We start from the raw sequence: 21,601 nt of genomic DNA, 5'->3' as shown, positions 1-21,601 counted from the left end.
GAACATTTCTGCCCAAACAAACATTCTACACAGAACATTCTAGACAGTACATTCTACGTGGATAGTTCTAGAAAGAACGTTCAATATGGAGCCTTTTATAGAAAGCATTCTAGAGGCCAAACATTGTATCATGAACATTCTACACAGAATGTTTAATAGACAAAACATTCTGTGTCTGAACATTTAAGAGTCAAACCTTCTAGACGGAACATTCTAGAGACCACACATTCTGGAAGAAGTACCTCCTAGACCAAAAATTGTAGAGACAACTAGATTTAAAACAAGGCATCAAAAAATAGAATGAAACTGGAAGGGATGGGTGGTGTTACTGTAGACGTGTGTGTGTGTGTGTGTGTGTGTGTGTGTGTGTGTGTGTGTGTGTGTGTGTGTGTGTGTGTGTGTGTGTGTGTGTGTGTGTGTGTGTGTGTGTGTGTGTGTGTGTGTGTGTGTGTGTGTGTGTGTGTGTGTGTCAACAGCCCGGTGGATCTCTGAGGGCATCAATATTACATCACCATGGAGATCGCCAGAGAGCTTTTAGCAGACATAACAACCCCCCACCCCCCAACCAGACAGATCATGGCTCACTACCTATGGATGAGCACGGAGGCTGTGTGTCAGCTCCCAGATGCTAGGGGCAAAGGCGCGCCATATACATTTCTGCCTGAATTATTTACTATCCTCAGTCTCAAACACATGGCCTCCTGTCCGCTTCTCTGGTTGATTTCTACTGATTTTTATTAAGGATAATGGGCAGTTGGACCGGCTGGTTGGTCAAATGTTATAGTTTAAATTTAGAAACATAAACAGTAAGGATAAACAGTCGTCACGTGATGAAAATGGCAGAGAGAAAAAAAAAATACTACCACCAGTTTCCACCAGCAGATGGCGGTATGGGCTTGGGTTTGACCACAAAGTCTAGCGAGTGAAATGTGTCTTTACGACCCATCATGATTCTGCTTCACAGCGGTTCTTCAAATCCTCTCCATGTATTTAGCCGATTAAAAACAGCCTGATTAACCCATGGCACTCCAGGCATCGCATCTACCCCAGCTGTTCTCGTGGGCGCACGTTTCACCCCGGGGGGGGGGGGGGGGGGGGTCAGACACTGGAAGCTGCACTAAAATAGTTAGCGGTCTGGCCTAATCTGTTGGCTTTCAGTGTTTCTAGGGCGCCACGCCAACACGGCATTAGTGTGTGAGCGATGCGTGGCGCGTGCACAGACCCCATGATCTGGATAAGTGAAGCAAGCGATAGGATTAGGCGTCAGTGTTCACACGCGCGGATGAACCAATGGGACGCATGGCTGTGGTGCTGCCATGGTAACCATATCCAAGGAGACGAGGAGGAGAATACAAACGGGGATGCGCTCGTGGAAACAGAGTGGTGGCCGGGTCGCGGTGGTGGAGCGACGCTACGAGAGGCAATAGAGGAAACCTCAGGGCCAACCACGGGGAGTTAAGCTACACAAGCCACGCCCTCAATCCACTGGCAGACACACACAGTGATAGTGTTACACCTACATCAGACTATTATAGCCATTGCTAATGTAGGATTTTCTTTTCCCATTTTGACAATTAGAGCCTTGGTTGGGCTTCATACAGAGGTCAGGCAGCGTTAAGGCCGAGACACTGACCTCACCTGAGACACTTGGACAGAGAGTGATGGTATCTTCATTATTAATCCGCAAAAATTAAGTTCACTTCATGTCGCACACACACACACACACACACACACACACACACACCTACAAGGTGTGTGTGTAGCAGGGAGGTGTAGGGCGGGGTGGGGTGTAGGTAGGGTGTAGCAGGTCTTACCAGCAGTGGGTGGTGGTGGTGGAGTGGGGTGGCCAGGCCTGGCAGGGGGCCTTTGGTCACAGAACTCCAGCAGAGGTCAGCCTCTGGAACACACACACACACACACACACACACACACACATAAACACCAGTACAACAGATACACAAAAACACCTAAACACATGCACACAGCCGCCAGCTGTCCTTGGAACAAACAGCAGTTCATATAAGATATAGCGGTAATATGCAACAGCTCAACAACCAGACAAACACCTAACAACATAGCTGACCCGCCGCGACGCAGTTCACTAGTGGAACCATCAGAACACTAATGGTCCCAAGAGGATCAAAAGGTGTGAAGTCGTGTGCTTTAGGCCCATCATCACATCATCGAACATCCTGTCAGTGTTGGCTGTGCATGCTACAGTACTTTTCACTTTTTACTGGTGATGTGTATAAAAAGGTAGTGCAGGACTCATTACACTTTCATTACTCTTTCCGCTAACGCTATGCTGATCGGCGTCTCTGGTGATTCACCGGCTAGTCTTGACAACCGCAACAAATACATCGCAGCGTTCACCTTCGCCTATCTGAGTCAGACAGAGTCACGCTGCAGGGCTGGAGGTGAATGTGGAACAAACACGCACGTGAACGGCACTTCCTATTGTGCAACGCTTCCTGTGATTCAACGTGCGCTTCGGGTTTCTGGGCATCCTGGTTTCAACACGAGCTGTGAGAAACCAAGTCCTTCATCTTTGAGAAAGAAGAGCAAAAAAAAAAAACACAAAGACACACGGGCAACTCTTTGTTGCGACGCAATAAAACAAAAAGAGAGAATAGTAGATGCTGGTTAGCGACCACCCAGGCGAGAGAAGCAGACAAACCGACGGTGGGGTTGAGATCATCACAGAAATTACTGGCCACACACTGGTGATCGGAATAGAGGGAAAACACACCGACCGGACCACATCTGCATGCAGACGCACCTCGCAGTGACAGTTAAAGTGGAGGTGGTGTAAATGGTGTTATGAACCCGGCCTGCCAATGGTATCATCAAGACTGTGATCTCCCTGTGAGATCACAGGGTCTAAGAACATAACCTTCGGTAGACTGTTGGTGAGAGATCTGGGTGTGGGCCTGGATGCAGAGACTAGGGCAGGCTGTTGGTGAGAGATGGGTTTGGGTCATGTCTTAACAAGCATAAGAGCAGCTCCTACGGCATAAGGGTTAGTTACCGTTATAAGCACTGCCGTTAGCAATTATAGGGGAGAGAGGTACAGAGGGCGAACGAGGACAGTCAGTGGAGAGTGAGGGGAGGCCAGAATGAGATTACTATGAATTACTGAAGCACGCACACACACACACACACACACACACACACACACACACACACACACACACACACACACACACACACACACACACACACACACACACACACACACACACACACACACACACACACACACACCTAAACCTAAACCTAAACCTAAACCAGGTTAGTGCAGGAGACCCTTGAGTGAGTGAGTCATTGAGCAATTCAAATGTGTGCTATGTAATTTAAAAAAAGTTCAACCATGAACTAAAGTGTTTCAATCGAGTTACATCAGCGTGTAAGCTAACAAGGCTTACAGTTTCCGCTTACATGGGGAAACAAGTGGATTAATTTGAGGTACCAAACGCATTATCATGCAACCATACCATTTAATAAAATATATATATAGTATCAGATATAGTAAATAAATGTTAACTGCAAATCTGAGCTCTGCTCCTATAGGTCGGTTTTGTAGGCCCTCCCGTGCAGGCATTCCCTGGACCTCATTTCGACAGCAGGGCAGGCCATCAATAGGATCAATACATGGCCTGTTGGAGGGCAGGCGCTCTCCCTAAACATGGAGGGAGGCTGTACCCATGGTGTGCCCCAGGGACCCCCCTCAGAGGTTCCCAGCCTCTTGGTCGGGGCCCCATTTGAGTTCACCTGGTTTGCAAACGCAGTTGCTGGAATAAAATCATAACGCTATATTCTTAATGATGCGTTGCTGATGATATAAATATTTTAAAGAGGGTCTCCTAAAAGGTCCTTTATAAATAGATTGCCTAATGATTTTTAGCCATTAGCAATCTACTAGTTATCAATTTCTCTCACACACACACACACACACACACACACACACACACACACACACACACACACACACACACACACACACACACACACACACACACACACACACACACACACACACACACACACACACACACACACACACACAGCTTCCCTCTCTCAGAGTGTGCTGAATAATGAACGCTCTCCACGATCCCTCATAGAGGGATCGTGCAGGAGACTATAAGCATTAATATCATTACAGATTTTTAGACGCAACGTGTTCAGATATCAGACTGTAGCAGTAACTCTAGAGTGTCTTGAAATAAATGGATAGACCTATCCATTACCCCATTGGTTACCGTGACAACTGGAGGATTGACTTTCTCTACTCAGTGGGGAAAACGTCACGAGTGTATCTGTGCATTTGAACACGACGTGCACACAAAACATGCATTTACATAAAGTAAGCCCAACCTAATCTGAAAAGGGTAAAAGACAAACATATTTACCATGCATTAAAATAATAGATCCAATAAGTCAATGTCGATGACGTTAATGATTTAGTGCTACCATGGTAACTCATATTTCACCCCCACAGAGACAGGGAGAGCTAGGCCCCCTCCTGTGTTAACGAGGAGGACTAGTGGACTGAGGTGGGATGAGCCAGAGTATCCCCTATAGAGGCAGTGCTACTTCAGTCCTCTGCTCACAGTGCCTCTAGGCCAAGCTTTTATCCTCCCTGCTATAGCCCTCCCTCTCCTATGGTACTGCTTTTATGCAACGCTACTATGCCAGGGGCCGTTTGAAACACACAGCCTACATTTTTTTACCAGGACAGTTTGATTCTTCTTGTGCCAGTTAAAGAATGACAGTTGAATAGTACACACCAAGAACGTAAACAGTAGCGATATCACGATATCACTGGTAAACATTTGATCATTTAATATTTAATACTTACTTAAACTTGAGTTTCCCATTTGAAAGACTCAACACTGGTAACACAACCCCTGGCCAACCACGTCACCGCCGTGTCCGATCGCCTCCACAGATAAATACCATTCTTGTGCCCCCCCTCTCCCTTTTCTCACCCTCTCTCGCCCCCACCGTCTCTCTTGCTAGTGCCTGACAAGATCAGCCCAACGGCTCATCTACAACAGATGTCTACGTCAGATATCAGAATATTATTATGACAGATGTAATGACAGATGATACACATGTTAAATGATACATTTCAGTGTTTCCCCCAGTAAATGTTTTAGTCAAGGTGGTCAAGGAGTGGGGGGGGGGGGGGGGGTGTCTCCGTTTCAATTCCATTCAAAAAGCCACGACCATTCTTGTAACAGTATTACTGATTCATTATTGATCTTTATTTTTTTACACCTGATGGAAGTATGTTTTGTATGCCTATGAGAGTTTTCGACTTTGTTAATGCATAATAATTAAAAAATATTTATTACAAAAAAAACATTATTATTATTTATTTATTTGAATATACAATGGTTGTCAAGGCGGGGCCCTATTACACACAGTACTGGGCGAAACACTGCATTTCTTTGTCGTAATAAAAGTGTGTAAACGGATATCAGAGCCCGGGTGGGGCAGCGGGGTGCAGAATGGTTACGGGGGCAGCATGCTAGCACCATGCTACCAGCCTAGCTAGCTCATGAACACCCCACACGCACCCCACTGGGACTCCATCTGGGGTCACATGCCTTCCCTCGACTGCTCGTTGGCAAGTGAGCAACCACCGGACGAGGAGGGTACGACACTTGGAAACACATCCAATAATAGTAGACTAACACCACCTGGGTTGTGGGAGTTAGGGGGAGGAGATGTTTGCTCACAGATGAACAGCTCTGGGTTTGAACCCCATTGTCCCCAGTCTGCCTGTAGGCATCTTATGAAGCAAGGTGCACTCTAACCCCTTCCTGCCCCTTAATGACCCGTCTCTGTACTGTCTAACCCCTACCTGCTCCTTAATGACCTGTCTCTGTACTGTCTAACCTCTACCTGCTCCTTAATGACCTGTCTCTGTACTGTCTTAACCCTACCTGCTCCTTAATGACCTGTCTCTGTACTGTCTAACCCCTACCTGCTCCTTAATGACCTGTCTCTGTACTGTCTAACCTCTACCTGCTCCTCAATGACCTGTCTCTGTACTGTCTTAACCCTACCTGCTCCTTAATGACCTGTCTCCTTACTTTCTAACCCCTACCTGCTCCTTAATGACCCATCTCTGTACCGCCTAACCCCTGCCTGCATCTTGATAAGGTTTATCTAAAAAGTAATTGTAAGCCTCCTACTAAATGGCTCCCTGGCCAATGTTATTGGACCTCAAGTCCAACCAGGGAAAAGACAAAGAGAGCAGAACACCTGGAGTGGGCGTGGCCTGAGCTGGTGCGCACCTGGCCAGGTACCTGCGTTACCTCCATCCCTGCAGTTTATTAAACAGACGTCCATAGATCTGGCCTCACTGAGCGTGACAATGTGAGTTCTTATCTGTGACAGAGTGGTTATTTATAACTATGGTAATTATTTTTCCATGAGCCATATATCCCAGCTATAGGCTTCCCACTGGAGCTCTGTCTGCAGGCGGATATGCAAATAGGCCTCCACTGTGAATCTGGATGAGGATCCTACAGCCTCGATTGCGGTTCCCTGTTTTGCACATGGATTGAAACATGTGCTCCTCTTCTATCCAACTGCTATGTTCCCAGTGTGTCAGCATTTGGGTTACGATATAGTTTAGGGAAATGTTGCATTTAGGTCATGTTGCTGTCAGGGGCAATATTCATTGGATCATATGTATATCAAACTGTGGTTGCCAGGCAGAAATCCTTTCTCGGTTCGTGGACAGCTGCAGATTATCACGCAGTGCAGTTTTACGGACGCATCTTTGAGCCTTTAGCGCTGGATCGCAGAAGGGAATTTGGCTGTAGGGTTGGCTAGGTTTTAAAGCACTACAGCCAGACATTGATACACAGCCCTAGCATTCAGTTCAAACAGCGGTGTTAATCGAGTGTGAACTCGGGTATCTAACCTGGGCCGCAGGGTCGGCCTTGTTCCAGCGTGCCTCGAGAGATGCCTGTAAACACGCAGCAACACGCCGTAGGAAAATAAAGAGACGAATCAGCTATGGCAAGACATCTCTCGGCAAGGGGAATAATAAAAATAAAAAAACTCCATCCATAAACGTCTCTTGTTTGTACTACACAATCTTACGACGGATCTCGTCAGACCTCGATGGTCTCTCCGACCTCGTTATTTCCCAAACGCAATGGTCCGAAACGGAGGAGGAATTCAGTCAACACCAGTCCAGACTGGTCGTGGGGACCAAGCAACCCACAACTGTGGAGTCTTTGGGTTCTAGGACAGAGGAATTGAGATGGATAAACAGTGGTATAATTGTTACTTTTTTTGTCCACCAGCCAAATAAGTAGTAAATGTTAAAATGTTACCATCCCCTCAATATAGGGCAACATTATTTATTTGTATTTATTTATAGAATCTTACTCCTTGTATAGTTCCATTACAGTGCATGTTCTACAAGTAGGACTGCAGACTGTGTACTGTATGAAAAGGAGCTTCGTATTATTTAAGGCTCTTAACATCGTCAAAAGATTAGCGGTTATAAAAGGTATAGGTTTACAATATTTCTTCGATCAAGGTCCTCAAATACATAACTGGCGCTATTGGCTATGTGCTGTTAGAGTTTAGCAGCCTTCACATAGTGTACTTCTGCACAAAGGAACAACACTACAAAATACAACAGAATAGAAAACAGATATATGGCAAGGTTCACGTCAGGTCTATGTCTGCTGTGGTCTACCTAAGATATACTGTAGCTAGAGAGAGAGATAAACATATATTTATCTATAGATATAGTCAATAACCTATATTAACCAATCGTCCACCCTATATATTAACCCATCCATACTATACATTAACAATTTACCCTATATGCATTCAATCACCCTATACTATAGTACCCTTATATTCACAGGTATACTAACATTCACCTTTATATCATTAACCCATCCACCCTATATTAACCCATTTCCTCATACATTCACCCACAGTTGTGTCAGTTAAGAAAACAAACTGCTAGTAGTTATAGCTCTAGCTCAAAGACAGGTCAGCCCCACGTCTGAGTGAATGCCACTGCCCTTAGGCAACAATAAAATCTAGGTGCGGTAAAAATAGACATTTGACAAAGAGACGGGCATGTTACCCAATCAGGTGATGAGTTCATCATCAACAGGTAGACTTCGATCCTTCTAAGCATCCATAGAACCATAAAACTGTCCAGTCAAGACAATATGCCTACAGTGTTGCTGAGAGTGAAACATAAGAGTGAAACCATACGAAAGTAACCATTTCTAAGTAACCAAATCTTTTTAATAGAATTGCCAACTCAAAAGGCCTAACCATAATACACACAATCGCTAAATGGGTTGGAAACTAAACACGGGGTTGTTTAGTTTCTACAGCTAAATGATGCACGTCACCAACAAGCGGTACAACTTATGAAAACATAAAGTATAAAAGGTTTATTATCATGTATCAATGCTCATACCCTCACAAACATAACAAGAGGCAGAGCCGCTTGAAGACCACACACCACACAACTTCCTGGTTTCAGATCCCCCACCAGTGAACCCTCAGAGCGTTTAAAAGCGTTTAAATAAGTACCCTGAAAGTGGAAGTGACATCATGGTTTTCCAAGCCATGCCAGCATTTTTTATAAAGACATCCGACCTTGGCCCGCATCTGCATGCCAAGGCCGACGGAGGGGTCAAAGTTCACTATTCTTTAATTTCCACCATTTGTTCCTCAGAGACAACATGGCCGACAGCCAGTTATTAGTGCTGTGCCAGCCATTTGTGTGACACTGCAGAGGTGAATGCCATTTCATCTGCAGAGTGCCGTAACACATCCCTCTTTAAAAGCCATACCGGGTCAGATAACAGCCAGGCCCAGTTGTAATACTGCTACAGCAAGAGACCCAATGGTTCATTTCCATAACGTCATGCAATCCGATTTCACCATATCGCGGGTTGCAATAACATTGCGCATTACAAGCTACAGAGAAGTTATAACTTCCCCATTTTTAATACAAGCATAGCAGGGGTACGGCTGATGGTAACCAAAAAATAACAATCTGGGTTATCTGGGTTTAACATAAACTGAGTCTGAGCGGATGGATTTCCTTGTCAACCATATGTAGCAAAGAGTGCACCAGGCCAGTAACACTTTGAGCAACTCTCGCCTTCCTCTTTTTGGAGAAAAGATAAGCTGTTCAGAAGGGGTTTGTTCCAATACAATTGAGTTCCGTAAGGAATAGAGGCTTATGTAGATTAGGACGCGTCAGTTGTATTAGCCCTTCATCACAGTCAGTCTCAGAATGCCACCACTTGACAGAACAACACCCTGAGCGGTCTAAAGGTCTTAAAAGGAACCCAGAGGGCAGAAACCTTGAGAAGGAACACATAAGAGGGGACTAGCAGGAAGATTATGTTTATAGATAGCAGTTCAAATATTAAATAATCATAATCATCAGTAGTAAATAAATTAGAAACATGAATTATTCAACATTAACCAGGACACCGACCTCAAATGCCTCGAGGCTCTCCTCCAGAGGCGGTCAGGTCACACGGGACCAGCACAGGACTAACCTAGCTCCTCTCCTACCCCAGACAGGGACGCTGGGATGAGCTGTTCTGAACCGTAATGGTCCACTTAGTAATATAATCCTGTCCTACACGATGGCTTCCGGCGAGCGAGTGGTCATAGTGTCAGTCGGCACATGGCACAGTAAAAAATAACTTTGTTCAGCTGGATGGACGTTATTCGGTAGAGCTTCGATCCAGAATCACTCGTTCAAGGCAAATGGGTCACAGGCGCAGAAAGATGCGTCTTTTCAGAGATATAGGAGACCCCCGCTTTGAGTCATTTCTAATATATCAATATCAGCGATGAAAGGTAGATATTACTCTTCACACTGATCGACTAGTGAGACATAATGGTCCTTAAATCTACAATAGCAACGATCAAACTTGTAGTCACACGCTTTGATTTCGACGGACACGTTTTGTGGTAGCGCATTGAGACTCTAGAAAAAACACACACATACACACACTCTTCTACAATGAACGCGGATGAATGACAACTGATTTAAAGTTTAGTTGTGGCGGTTTTTATCTCATCGAGAATATCAAAATGATGTGTTTTTCTTACCTTGATGCTCGCAGACAAGGAGAGCACTAGACTCGATGGCTCAAGAAAAAGCGATTTGCTTCTTTGGTGTAGTTCGCTCGATCCCAAGTTCCGAACGTACCAATCGCCGCTGTCAACCGAGCCGCTGATTGGTTGTTCGCGGAGGGAGCCAGCGCCCACTGTGCATTCGAAACTTGATTGGTTAGTGAAGGAGCGAAGTCCCGCCTACCGTACTTTCGGATCGTGGGATGGAATATTTCCGGGTTAGATGGTCGGCGTCACCGGTCCGCTCCACACCGGGGACCCCGACTCCTCCCACTTTGTTGTGTTCGGATACTTAATTTAAAATGTTTTAAAAACACAACTCCCTTTCCTTTATAACCGGTAAATGGTTTCGCTATATTCACCTGACTGTTGTTGGCCTACCACAACACATCTTGGAAGATATCGACTGATATATTTCATTAAAAGGAACCTTGTATTTCGAAAAGCATCGGCTTCAATTAGGCCTATAAATAAACCTATTTTATTATTACCCCAGAAACAGTTCACATGAACAGAAAATATCTATAATAAATAAACAGTAACTACAAAAAACGGATTAGCAGTAGGCCTACTTGTATATGCTTTACATTTTAAATAGTTCCATGGTACAAATTGTTGCTATATAGTCTTAAGTAATGATCGATTAGATTCAGTTTCAATAGTAGGCTACCTAAGCGTTTATGAAAAAAAAAAAAAAAAAAAAAAAAAAGAGAGGTACCGGTACTGCACCTGATTCTGATTGGCGTTAATTGTGAGGTAGGCCTACTTTCTCGTATAAAAACCGTAGACGGAAGATCACCAGCAAGGTAGTCCAAGCACAAAAATTGGTTCTCGAATCCAAATAGAAGTCTACTGCAACTCTACGAAGAAACCCTTCAACATGGCTAAGGAGAAGACCCACATTAACGTCGTCATTATCGGCCATGTGGACAGCGGCAAGTCCACCACGACCGGCCACCTGGTCTACAAATGCGGGGGCATCGACCCGAGGAAGATCGAGAAGTTCGAGAAAACAGCTGCTCAGGTGAGTCTCCTACTGGACTATCGTGCAATTTTATTATTTTCTTTAAACTGTCTTATAAAACCATTACCACGTTGCAACCAGATGGGCAAGAGCTCCTTCAAGTACGCCTGGGTGCTGGACAAGCTGAAGGCCGAGCGTGAACGTGGTATCACCATCGACATCTCTCTGCTTAAGTTCAACACCAAGAAGTACAGCATCACCATCATCGACGCCCCGGGCCACCGGGACTTCATCAAGAACATGATCACCGGCACATCGCAGGTGGGTTGGAGGAGGGTGGTCTCCGATCTCGATTGAAATCGTATAGTTTGTTTAGACCAGAACCATTAACCTTTCAACTGCAGATGTTCACTTCTTTAAAAGTGTCTTTACTTTGACATTTTCTAGAGTCAACCATTCTAGAGTATTCTGTGTAAATGTTACATTCTGATCCACTTTTGCCCTGGCCCCAACATTTGAAAATATTATACCTAGGACTAGCTACAACTCAAGTCACTAGAGGCTGCTAATGGCTAACTTGCATAGTGCTGGTTTAAATGTTTCATTCAACATGTGCTTCTTTGTTCACCTTGTCTTCCCCAGGCTGATGTGGCGATCCTCATGGTCTCTGCAGCCAGAGGAGAGTTTGAGGCTGGCGTCTCTCGCAGCGGCCAGACCCGTGAGCATGCTCTGTTGGCCTACACCCTCGGTGTGAAGCAGATGATCGTGTGCGTGAACAAGATGGATCTGACTGAGCCGCCATACTGCCAGAAGCGGTACGATGAGGTGGTTCGCGGGGTCACCACCTTCCTGAAGAAGATTGGTTATGAGGCCTCCACTGTGCCCTTCGTGCCCATCTCCGGCTGGACGGGCGAGAACATGATCACACCCACGCAGAAGGTACGGTCGTAATGTGACTTTCTACTGTAACAGATCAATGAGGTTTTTGTGTCTGACTGTGTTAATGTTGTGGGCCCAGATGTCATGGTTCCAGGGCTGGAAGGTGAAGCGTAGGGAAGGTCATTCCAGTGGCAGAACCCTCCTGGAAGTGCTGGACTCCATCCAGCCTCCCATCCGCACCATCAACAAGCCGCTCCGTCTCCCCCTGCAGGATGTCTACAAAATCGGAGGTCGGTATACTTGATCCCACGACATCCCCATCAATTATATTTAACCTTTTCTTGCTAGAGCAACTGAATTCCAGCAGAGGTTTCTGATGGCTACAGGCATGTTTGGTCAGCTTAATTTGGTTTTGTTTAAATATATTTTCAAATGATGCTGGGACTCAAATCTTTCAATTAATTGCTAAAAATAAAGTGGCAGTTTCCTTGGTGACTCTAGCACTGGTCATCCAACTTGTTTTCCCCTCACAGGCGTCGGCACCGTCCCTGTGGGCAAGGTGGAGACGGGGATCCTGAAGCCCGGGATGACGTTGCTGTTCTCCCCGGCCAAGCTGACGGCGGAGGTGAAGTCCATCGAGATGCACCACGAGGGCCTCCAGACGGCGCTGCCCGGACACAACGTGGGCTTCAACATCAAGAACGTCGCCGTGAAGAACCTGCGACGAGGAGACGTGGCGGGCAACGCCCAGCAGGACCCCCCCACCGAGGTGGACAGCTTCATCGCCCAGGTCCGTCTCACACAGGGCGGGTAGTTCGTTTGACGGGGAGACGTAATTCCATCGTTTGCAGGGTAGAGATGAGCGAGCCATATGAGACGTTCACGGTCTTATAGAGGGAGGTCTCTCAACACTAGGGATCAGCTTTATGTGGTAATTTGGGGCTAGCTACATTGGGAGTAATAAACTTGTATGTTAGACCAACGCATCACGCTTTAGATGACATTACCCTGCCACTACTGTTGTCTTGACAAGGGGTTGTAACCTGCTGTCCTCCTTCTCCAGGTGATCGTGCTGAACCACCCGGGCAAGATAAAGGCAGGCTACTCCCCGGTGCTCGACTGCCACACCGCACACGTCACCTGCCGCTTCCAGGAGCTGAAGGAGAAGCTGGACCGCCGCAGTGGGCAGAAGACGCAGGACCTGCCCCAGATCCTGGTGTCCGGGGACGCGGCCACCATCAAACTGGTCCCCAAGAAGCCCCTCAGCGTGGAGAGCTTCTTCAGCTACCCCTCTCTGGGTGAGTCCTCAACTAGCGGGCTCCTATTAGTTGAGCTCGCCTCGTTAAATCAATCGGGTCTTTTGGCAATGTTTGCTAAGGAAGCCTACTAGTTGGTGACTTGGGGGGGAAAAGGACAATCTAGCTTTCAAGGGCATCTGTTATCCTTTTTCCATGTTCCCCCTTAAGAATAAATTGTTTTCGTAGGAATAGATTTACTATGCAACATCTTTTCATTTGTTTTGAGCCATTTCAGCTATTTATATTTTAACTCTTTATATTTTTTCACCCAACAGGACGCTTTGCCGCCAGAGACCTGAAGCAAACTGTTGCCGTCGGAGTCATCAAGTCCATTGAAAAAGCCAGCTCATTGAAATCGACCCAGAAGAGCCAATTGTCTAAATAAGTTTTTTTTTTTTACCAGTACTCTGGTATGATGGCTTCAGTTGATGTATATATAATTTTTATTATAAGCAAGTTTTGTGTTGCAACACAAATGTTAATTTATGTTCTCTTAAAACATTGGTTTTAATGTTTTTGTTCCCAAGACTAGGCACTTGATGGCATTTAATTTGTGATGGGAAAACTGAAAGTTGAATAAAAAAAAAATGCTGATTGACCTTGTAAATATTCAATGTCCTTACAATTGGAGTTAAACGAGACCTAAACCCATATATTTTTGCTAGTTGTATGATATGGCTTGTACCTAGGCGTTCTGGTACTTGAACTCGTACTATAGTACATGGTGTATCTTTGTATATGGAATTGATTGACCAAGCGATCTTTCAGTTGGTTCAATGAACATCCTTAATGTCTTCCACCTTCTGAAAAATGACAAGTCACTTTGGGTATAAGGATCTGCTTGTAAATATTGATTTGCAATACCTTGTTTAAACCTGTTTGGAGTTTCCAATGTCCATTGTCAACCTCCACTCGCTAAAACCACAGATTTTGTGCTAGATTCACTTGACGTAAACCAGCTGGACTGTTTTGAAAGAATGGACCAGATGCACTTGGGTACAGCACTTTAATGATTTGAAATGGTTGTGTACATTAGAACTGCATGGGGCCATGTCATACCAGGTCTACTAAACATCTAGTGGTGGTGTAGGACCAGCTATCAATACTGGGGGGATGGTAGGACACGATACAAACTCATGAGATCGCGCTGGTGCTCATAGTCACCCATTGTGAAGACTAGAACTACACGAGCTGTTTGAAGGCTGCTAACTGGATATTGCTGAGGTGTCCCACATGATCACTGCAGGACTCCTCCTTGCACTAGTGGTTAGAGAAGGAGCACCTGTGGACGTGAGCCGAGTTAACTTCATATGGGTTGAAATCACTGGTACCACAAGCCTTGGTGTATAGACAGTAGCAGCAGGTACCTTCACTCACTGTAAAACATGTACACACAAAGCAAGCTGGACAAGGGAGTACATTTAATCTGAACGCGGGAGAGACGCGCGGGGTCACGTGACCTACCTCAAGGCCCAGTCCCTGCTCCGTTCCCGTTCAGGGAGAGTGGTTGACTCAATAGGTCGGTAGAACTTAATATGAATAAAACTAGTGCTCCTCTGCCCGTACAGGCCGAGGGCCATGTTAACGTGTACACGTTTTGTACATTAAAACATGTATGTACACTCACACACACAAATATATATATATTTACATACATATATACACGGTAACAGCATAAACGTAGACTTCAGGTAAGTGCTAAGGGTTTGAGAGTGGCCTGGTGGGGGCCATGCTATAGAGATATAATACTGGTAGAGAAAAAGAAAACACATGCATTCTTTATACAGCCCCCGTCACCGCTGGGGAGGGAGGGGTGCTAGCTAGTCACCGCACCCCAGGGGGCCCCTCTCTGTGCCCCTCGCTCGGGGCTCACAGAGAGGGGGGATGGCGGTCAGTCACTCAGGATGTGGACGAAGGACATCGGGAACACGCCCTTCCTGTCCGGGAAACCCTCGATGTGCCCGATCTGCAGGAGAAGGGGAAGAGTAAGTACACGCCACTCTGTGCTTCATACATGCAGGTGTTCTGGTGAAGCCAGAACATACGTGTTGGACGTGCAGCTACTTAGAACCGTATTGTTGCTGTTCTACTTGACCTGTCTGCATAGTAATATGTCTATCTGTGATCCTGTGGTATAAACACTGCAGACTAGGTTATGCCATAAGGTATACTAAGGTAAACTATAGAAAGTAGACGGCAACAGCCATTTCACCAGACTCATCAGACTAGAGATAAGACATCAGCACATTTAAGGACACCTTTTTCCGAACTGTGACTTAACCTAGGGCCTTTCAGGATGGGGTTCCTCGGAGACTCTACCGGCTGCCGTCATGGTTACAGGCATGTACTCACCCACCACTCCTGGTCCTCCTCTCCAGTGACGATGATGACCTCTCCCTCCACAAAGGTCAACTCGTCGTCGTTATCCGCCTGGCAGTCGTAGATGGTCTTCACCCTGCGCCCTTTACTCTTCCCCTGGAAACACATCGGCAGACACTTTAGAAAGAGCACCTTCTTCATCTGTATTGCAAAGGTACACGTACTACACAAATAAAGCCATCACTAGCAGCCCAAGGAACATTTGACTATATCTAGCAGCACTAGGAGTATTTGACTCTCACTCGCCTTACTGGGAGTCTTTGACCCATCACTAACAGCACTAGTTGAAATTTTACATTTAGCAACTCTTTGAGCATTCGACCCATCACTAGCCTAGTGCAGTGCCCGGAGACTCCAGTTCTTCTGCCTCAGGCCCTGGTCAAAGGAAGGGGCTTATGTGACTGGGCTTAACCTTTGGCTCCATGAAGACAAAACACGTTGATTGTGTGATGAGGGGATGTAAAAATGTTAATAAAAATAAAACTAAAGCGATAGAACGAGTAAATGGTCTGATTGCCAAAGCAACACAACCCACATTTGTCCGTTTTCAATCCTACTTTATGTGAGGATGATTGACAGAGGAAGGCGTGTGAGCCTACCGTGTTGATCTTTCTAGGCAGAGGCACGGGCGTCTCGGCGCCTCCCGCTGGGCTCCCATTGGTCTCCTCACTGGACTGCTGGGAAGACAGGCTGACCCCATCGGCATGCTGATTGGGTGACGGAGGGTCAAGGGGTTGGAGTTGGGATTGTGGAGAGGGTTGTGGGGAGGGTTGGGGGGAAGGTTGTGGGGAAGGCTGTGGTTGAGATGGAGGCTGAATCTGGGGTTGGATTTGAGGCTGAGAGGGCGGTTGATGTTGGGGTTGGAATGGAGGTTGAGACGGAGTATGAGGCTGAGACGGAGGTTGAGCTGGAGGCTGAGATAGAGGCTGAGATGAAGGTTGAGACTGAGGCTGAGACGGAGGTTGAGGTTGAGATGGAGGCTGAGGAGGAGGCTGAGATCGAGACTGAGACGGAGGTTGAGATGGAGGCTGAGGAGGAGGCTGAGATGGAGACTGAGACGGAGGTTGGAAGTGAGGCTGAGATGAAGGTTGGGGCTTTGGAGAGGGATCCCCGGGTGGGGCTCGTGTCGAAGGCTCAGCTGTTACAGGTTTGGGGGGCAGATCCTTCAGCTGGGGCTTCCGGGGGAGGTCAGAGAGCTGTGGCTTGGGAGGCAGGTCAGACAGCTGCGGCTTGGGGGGCAGTTCACCAGGTTTGGGGGGAAGGTCAGAGGGCTGGGGCTTGGGGGGCAGGTCCCCGGGATGAGGCCGCTCTAGGGGAACGGTCCTCTGGGGGGTGTCAGCTCCTGACGGGGACTTCAGGTGGCAGAAGACCTCTGGGGGCAGGCTGGGCTTGTCCATCGATGGATGGATGGTGTCTATCTTCCTCAGTGCCACTGGCGGAAAGACAAACACAAAGGGGGCCTTACTTTGAGCGGCTTCATCTGGAAACATGTCCTGCAACATATCATTGCTGCTTCATTGTCAACGTGTGCTTTGTTGACAGCTTAAACTAAACATGTCAGTGTGAGCTACTTGACCACAGTGCTGGAGAGTGAGACAAGGATCTGGTTACCTTTCTGAGGTAGTTTAGGGAGAACTCTTGGTCCAAGAGTAGACTTGGTGTTAGCTGCATTCGAGCTGGAGGAACATCAACATAATTATCAATGCATGAACTGGTAACCAATGGGAGGAAGAAGCAACTGCTTTGTCTTCAGTTGGAGGATCATCAAGACCACATTAAGTGAAAATCATTAATGCATTAAGCTGGGAGTTAAGACTGTTCTGCTGCACAGAGAAACCTGAGCTATGAAAATAAACTTAAGGAACAGCACCATCTCTGGTCACAAACATGCTACTGCAATGGCATTTCAGATAATCTATGTTACAATACCACCATAGCAAGTTAAATTGATTGGCATTTATTTGGATTGAAGGTCATTGTAGTGACCTTTGGTTTGAAGTTTTTGGGTCTCCTATAGATGGTTGATAAGGCCGAAATATATCAATGAACCAGTTGGAAGCAAGACTTGCTGAGAATGTGAGGGGTTATGCACATTTATATGATCGCTCAAGCAGTGATTAGGATAAGGTAGGAAACCTTTGAGGTCAACAAACAAGAAGCCCAGAAATCAAAGTAACTTTATTGGACCCTTTCGAAATTGCCATGTTTGATGAGTTCGACAGCAGTTCGACAGACTATGCAAACACGCCGATTTCGAAATATCACGTTTATTGCCGCTACCTTTGCGGCTGTGGAATTCCTTCAAACTTGTTAGAGATGGGCGACATCTTGTTCATCGGTGGAGGGGTAGAGTCACTTCCTGTGATTTTGACGTGGGCAACAAATTACTAATTAGTTATCTGTTGCCATGATACAACAGAACACCTCAAAAAACAAATGCTTATTTGATATGAATGCATGAATAAAATTAAAAATATATGGCCTCCTAGGAAATCCTTTACACACTCTGGCTGAGTTTTCTAAAATATGCTTTTCTGTTTTGATTTAGACCACAGGTTGCTGCTGTTGTTGTTTCTTCCCCACGGGAAGGCGGTGTGAAAGGGGGTGTGTGGACGCCTCACCCCCGGAGAGGGCCCCCCTGCTGAGGGAGCCGTGGGACAGGGAGCTGGGGGGGTCGGACAGGGTGCGCTTGTGTCCAGGGGGAGGGGGCGGAGGCCTCTTCTTAGACAGGGTGGCGCTGGCCCCGGGGGTGAAGGGGGTGGTGGAGGGGGGGCCGGATGAGGTGAGAGCTGCAGGAGCAACACGCACGCACCACACACACACACACACACACATACACATACACATGCACACACACATGCAAACACACACATACATACACACGCACACACACACGCAAACCCACATACATACATACTCACACAAATACACAAATACAGACACACACACAAACACACACACACACATATACACACAAACACACACACAAGATACAGATTCACACATAGACATACACACAGTTGAAGACAGACACAGGCATGGACACACAGATACACACAAACAGACACACACACACAGACACACACACGCGCGCACACACACACGCACGCACACACACACACAAAAGCAAACAAGATGATGACAATGTTGATGATAGGGGGGCAGATTGACAGCTGTCAGTCTTCGCCGTTACCATGGTTACCGAACAACGATTGAATGGAGACGTAGATCTTGGAGGCGGATAATGGATAGTGATAGTGTTACTGCAGTGAAAGTGTTAGGGATAGAGATATTGTTAGTGAGTGATAGAGTAAGTGTTAGTGTTGGTGATAGAGATATTGTTAGTGAGTGATAGAGTAAGTGTTAGTGTTGGTGATAGAGATATTGTTAGTGAGTGATAGAGTAAGTGTTAGTGTTGGTGATAGAGATATTGCTCGTGAGTGATAGTGTATAGTGTGTAGTGTTGGTGACAGTCATAGTGTCAGTGATAGTGACGGTGATAGTGGTAGTGTATAGTGTATACTAGTGCTAGTGATAGTCATAGTGTCAGTGATAGTGATGTGATAGTGATCTGATGGTGATAGAGACTGTGATCCAGGGTGATGTGATGAGTGGTAGTGTATAGTGTTAGTGATAGTCATAGTGTCAGTGATAGTGATGTGATAGTGGTAGTGTACGTTAGTGATAGTCATAGTGTCAGTGATAGTGATGTGATAGTGGTAGTGTATAGTGATAGTCATAGTGTCAGTGATAGTGACGGTGATAGTGGTAGTGTATAGTGATAGTCATAGTGTCAGTGATAGTGATGAGATAGTGGTAGTGTACGTTAGTGATAGTCATAGTGTCAATGATAGTGATGTGATAGTGGTAGTGTATAGTGATAGTCATAGTGTCAGTGATAGTGGTAGTGTATAGTGATAGTCATAGTGTCAGTGATAGTGATGTGATAGTGGTAGTGTATAGTGATAGTCATAGTGTCAGTGATAGTGATGTGATAGTGGTAGTGTACGTTAGTGATAGTCATAGTGTCAGTGATAGTGATGTAATAGTGGTAGTGTATAGTGATAGTCATAGTGTCAGTGATAGTGATGTGATAGTGGTAGTGTATAGTGATAGTCATAGTGTCAGTGATAGTGATGTGATAGTGGTAGTGTATAGTGATAGTCATAGTGTCAGTGATAGTGATGTGATAGTGGTAGTTTACGTTAGTGATAGTCATAGTGTCAGTGATAGTGACGGTGATAGTGATCTGATGGTGATAGTGACTGTGATCCAGGGTGATGTGATGAGTGGTAGTGACAGTAGTGGCCCTCTGAGGAGCAGGAACAACAGACGGGGGCGGGAGACCATGGACGCCGTGTTTGGACAACAGAGACAGGAGTAGAAACAACACTCCCCAGGCCATCCACACCAGCCAGGAATGTGTGTGTGTGTGTGTGACAGAAACACACACAACCCTGGAGAAGGAGTGTGGGCTACTGCGTGTTTTTGGCAGGTGGGGATGGGCCTGGTTTAGCCTGGGTTTTATCCTGAAGGGTGTTAGTTCTGGTCTACAGTGAAGTATAGTAAGAGAAGCTTATAGAGAACTCAGCCATGATGGAACTGTACTGCTCAGAGATCGTGGGCACGACTCATGTTTTACAAGAAGAGACCAATCAGCCGCGGCCAGAGTTCCAGGTTTAGGAAGTTAATCCCTGCCATATATTTGTTCTAACCCTTAAGCACTGAGCACAGTTAAACTCATTAATGTGTTCTGTCTCAATCCCCAGGCTGAGGCTCATATGGTTGATTTAAAATCCAGGGCTGGATTTGTACTTTCTGAACCTGGAAGTTCCATCTCCGCTGACACGAGCGGGAGTCTTTGCCAAACGTTTAACTTGTTTAAGAGGAGAAACATCGATCCCCTCTCTGAGCAGCAGAGAAAGAAACCAGAGGAGGAATGTAACCGCTATGAGGCTTTAAGAAGAGGAGGGGAGGAGGGCAGAAAGTAAAAGCAGGATATTCACTGATGTACGGTCGAGAGCCAGCCAGAGTGGCGTAGTGCGAGTGAGAGCCAAGGAAAGCCAAGTGTGGAGCTGAATAAGAGAAAGGAAGAGAGAAGGAGAGGAGGAAAAAGAAAAGAGCGAGATGAGCAGGAGTGTGGGAGGGAATCTATGTCACTATTTAAAACAGCGACTCCCACACCAGAAGCACAAGATGAGATTTAGTCAGCAGGAACAACCCAGGGGAGAGATGGCCGAGGTTCTCTGAGCCAGGGCTGGAAGAGAGATAGCATGCCGCTAATCCCGCTATTGTCAGCAGTTAGTGTGTTGGAATGCATTAGACGACATCTAGCTAGCAATAATGGAATACATTAGGCGACATCAAGCTAGCATACTGGAATAAATTAGACGCAACTAGCTAGCATGCTGAACACATTCAGGCTTAACTAGCTAGCATAATGGAATACATTAGAAGACATCATGCTAGCATACTGGAATATATTAGGCCGACTAGCTAGCATAATGGAATATATCTGAGCATATCTAGCGAGCATGCTGGAATACATTTGGACTTAGCTTGCATTCTGGAACACATTAGGTGACATCTAGCTAGCATACAGGAATACATCAGAGCTTAACTAGCTAGCATACTGGAACACATTAGAGCACATCTAGCTTTCATACTGGAATACTATCTATTGTTATAAATATATATTAGACAGCATTTTGGCATGTTGAGCGTGTTGAATATCAATTGTGAAGATCGATTAACAATGTACATAATATCTAAATATATATTAAACTAAACCATAAATTATTTCAGTATTACTCCAACTGTCTTTATTTGCAACATTCTGTTAAAAAACCATAGCCAAGATGTATAATGAATAGATCAACCACCAGTTGGTACAGTCCACTGCGTAGGCTGGTATGCAGAT

At 45.9% G+C, this 21,601-nt stretch overlaps 3 protein-coding genes across 4 annotated transcripts in view; 1 reads left to right on the top strand and 2 right to left on the bottom strand.

Annotated features, from left to right (window-relative positions):
- Nucleotides 1–10,244, bottom strand: part of fam49bb (family with sequence similarity 49 member Bb) — a 34,745-nt gene extending 24,501 nt beyond the window's left edge. Inside the window, exons 1-2 of one of the 2 annotated variants that reach the window (XM_056584675.1) lie at nucleotides 10,138–10,244; nucleotides 1,815–1,897 (exon numbers count right to left, since the gene is read on the bottom strand). The gene's annotated coding sequence lies outside the window, so the exon portion shown is untranslated. The other variant, XM_056584676.1, reaches the window with a different exon arrangement.
- A 683-nt stretch (nucleotides 10,245–10,927) lies between these two features.
- On the top strand, nucleotides 10,928–14,263 carry eef1a1l3 (eukaryotic translation elongation factor 1 alpha 1, like 3). Its single transcript, XM_056584674.1, has 7 exons — nucleotides 10,928–11,185; nucleotides 11,267–11,446; nucleotides 11,768–12,064; nucleotides 12,144–12,294; nucleotides 12,538–12,794; nucleotides 13,068–13,302; nucleotides 13,578–14,263. Exons 1-7 carry the CDS (start codon nucleotides 11,042–11,044, stop codon nucleotides 13,685–13,687), a joined length of 1,374 nt encoding a protein of 457 aa, XP_056440649.1. The 5' UTR covers nucleotides 10,928–11,041; the 3' UTR covers nucleotides 13,688–14,263.
- The window catches only part of asap1b (ArfGAP with SH3 domain, ankyrin repeat and PH domain 1b), a 48,927-nt gene continuing 40,225 nt past the window's right edge, over nucleotides 12,900–21,601 (bottom strand). The window contains exons 23-28 of the mRNA XM_056584673.1: nucleotides 18,303–18,470; nucleotides 17,962–18,040; nucleotides 17,293–17,357; nucleotides 16,281–17,113; nucleotides 15,655–15,777; nucleotides 12,900–15,268 (exon numbers count right to left, since the gene is read on the bottom strand). Coding sequence (XP_056440648.1) covers nucleotides 15,194–15,268; nucleotides 15,655–15,777; nucleotides 16,281–17,113; nucleotides 17,293–17,357; nucleotides 17,962–18,040; nucleotides 18,303–18,470 — 1,343 coding nt within the window. The 3' untranslated portion in view covers nucleotides 12,900–15,193. The remainder of the gene's footprint in view (nucleotides 15,269–15,654; nucleotides 15,778–16,280; nucleotides 17,114–17,292; nucleotides 17,358–17,961; nucleotides 18,041–18,302; nucleotides 18,471–21,601) is intronic.

Source organism: Gadus chalcogrammus, chromosome 23 (genome assembly GCF_026213295.1).
Source record: "Gadus chalcogrammus isolate NIFS_2021 chromosome 23, NIFS_Gcha_1.0, whole genome shotgun sequence".
In the NCBI taxonomy this organism is placed as follows: Eukaryota; Metazoa; Chordata; class Actinopteri; order Gadiformes; family Gadidae; genus Gadus; species Gadus chalcogrammus.
The sequence above is the reverse complement of the archived record's forward strand: the minus strand, read 5'-3'. Positions and strand labels throughout refer to the sequence as shown.

Coding starts and splice junctions, on each gene's coding strand:
- eef1a1l3 (XM_056584674.1), top strand. CDS start 11,042: ATGGCTAAGGAGAAGACCCACATTAACGTCGTCATTATCGGCCATGTG. Junction 11,447..11,767: donor TGATCACCGGCACATCGCAG/GTGGGTTGGAGG, acceptor TGTCTTCCCCAG/GCTGATGTGGCGATCCTCAT. Junction 13,303..13,577: donor CTTCAGCTACCCCTCTCTGG/GTGAGTCCTCAA, acceptor TTCACCCAACAG/GACGCTTTGCCGCCAGAGAC.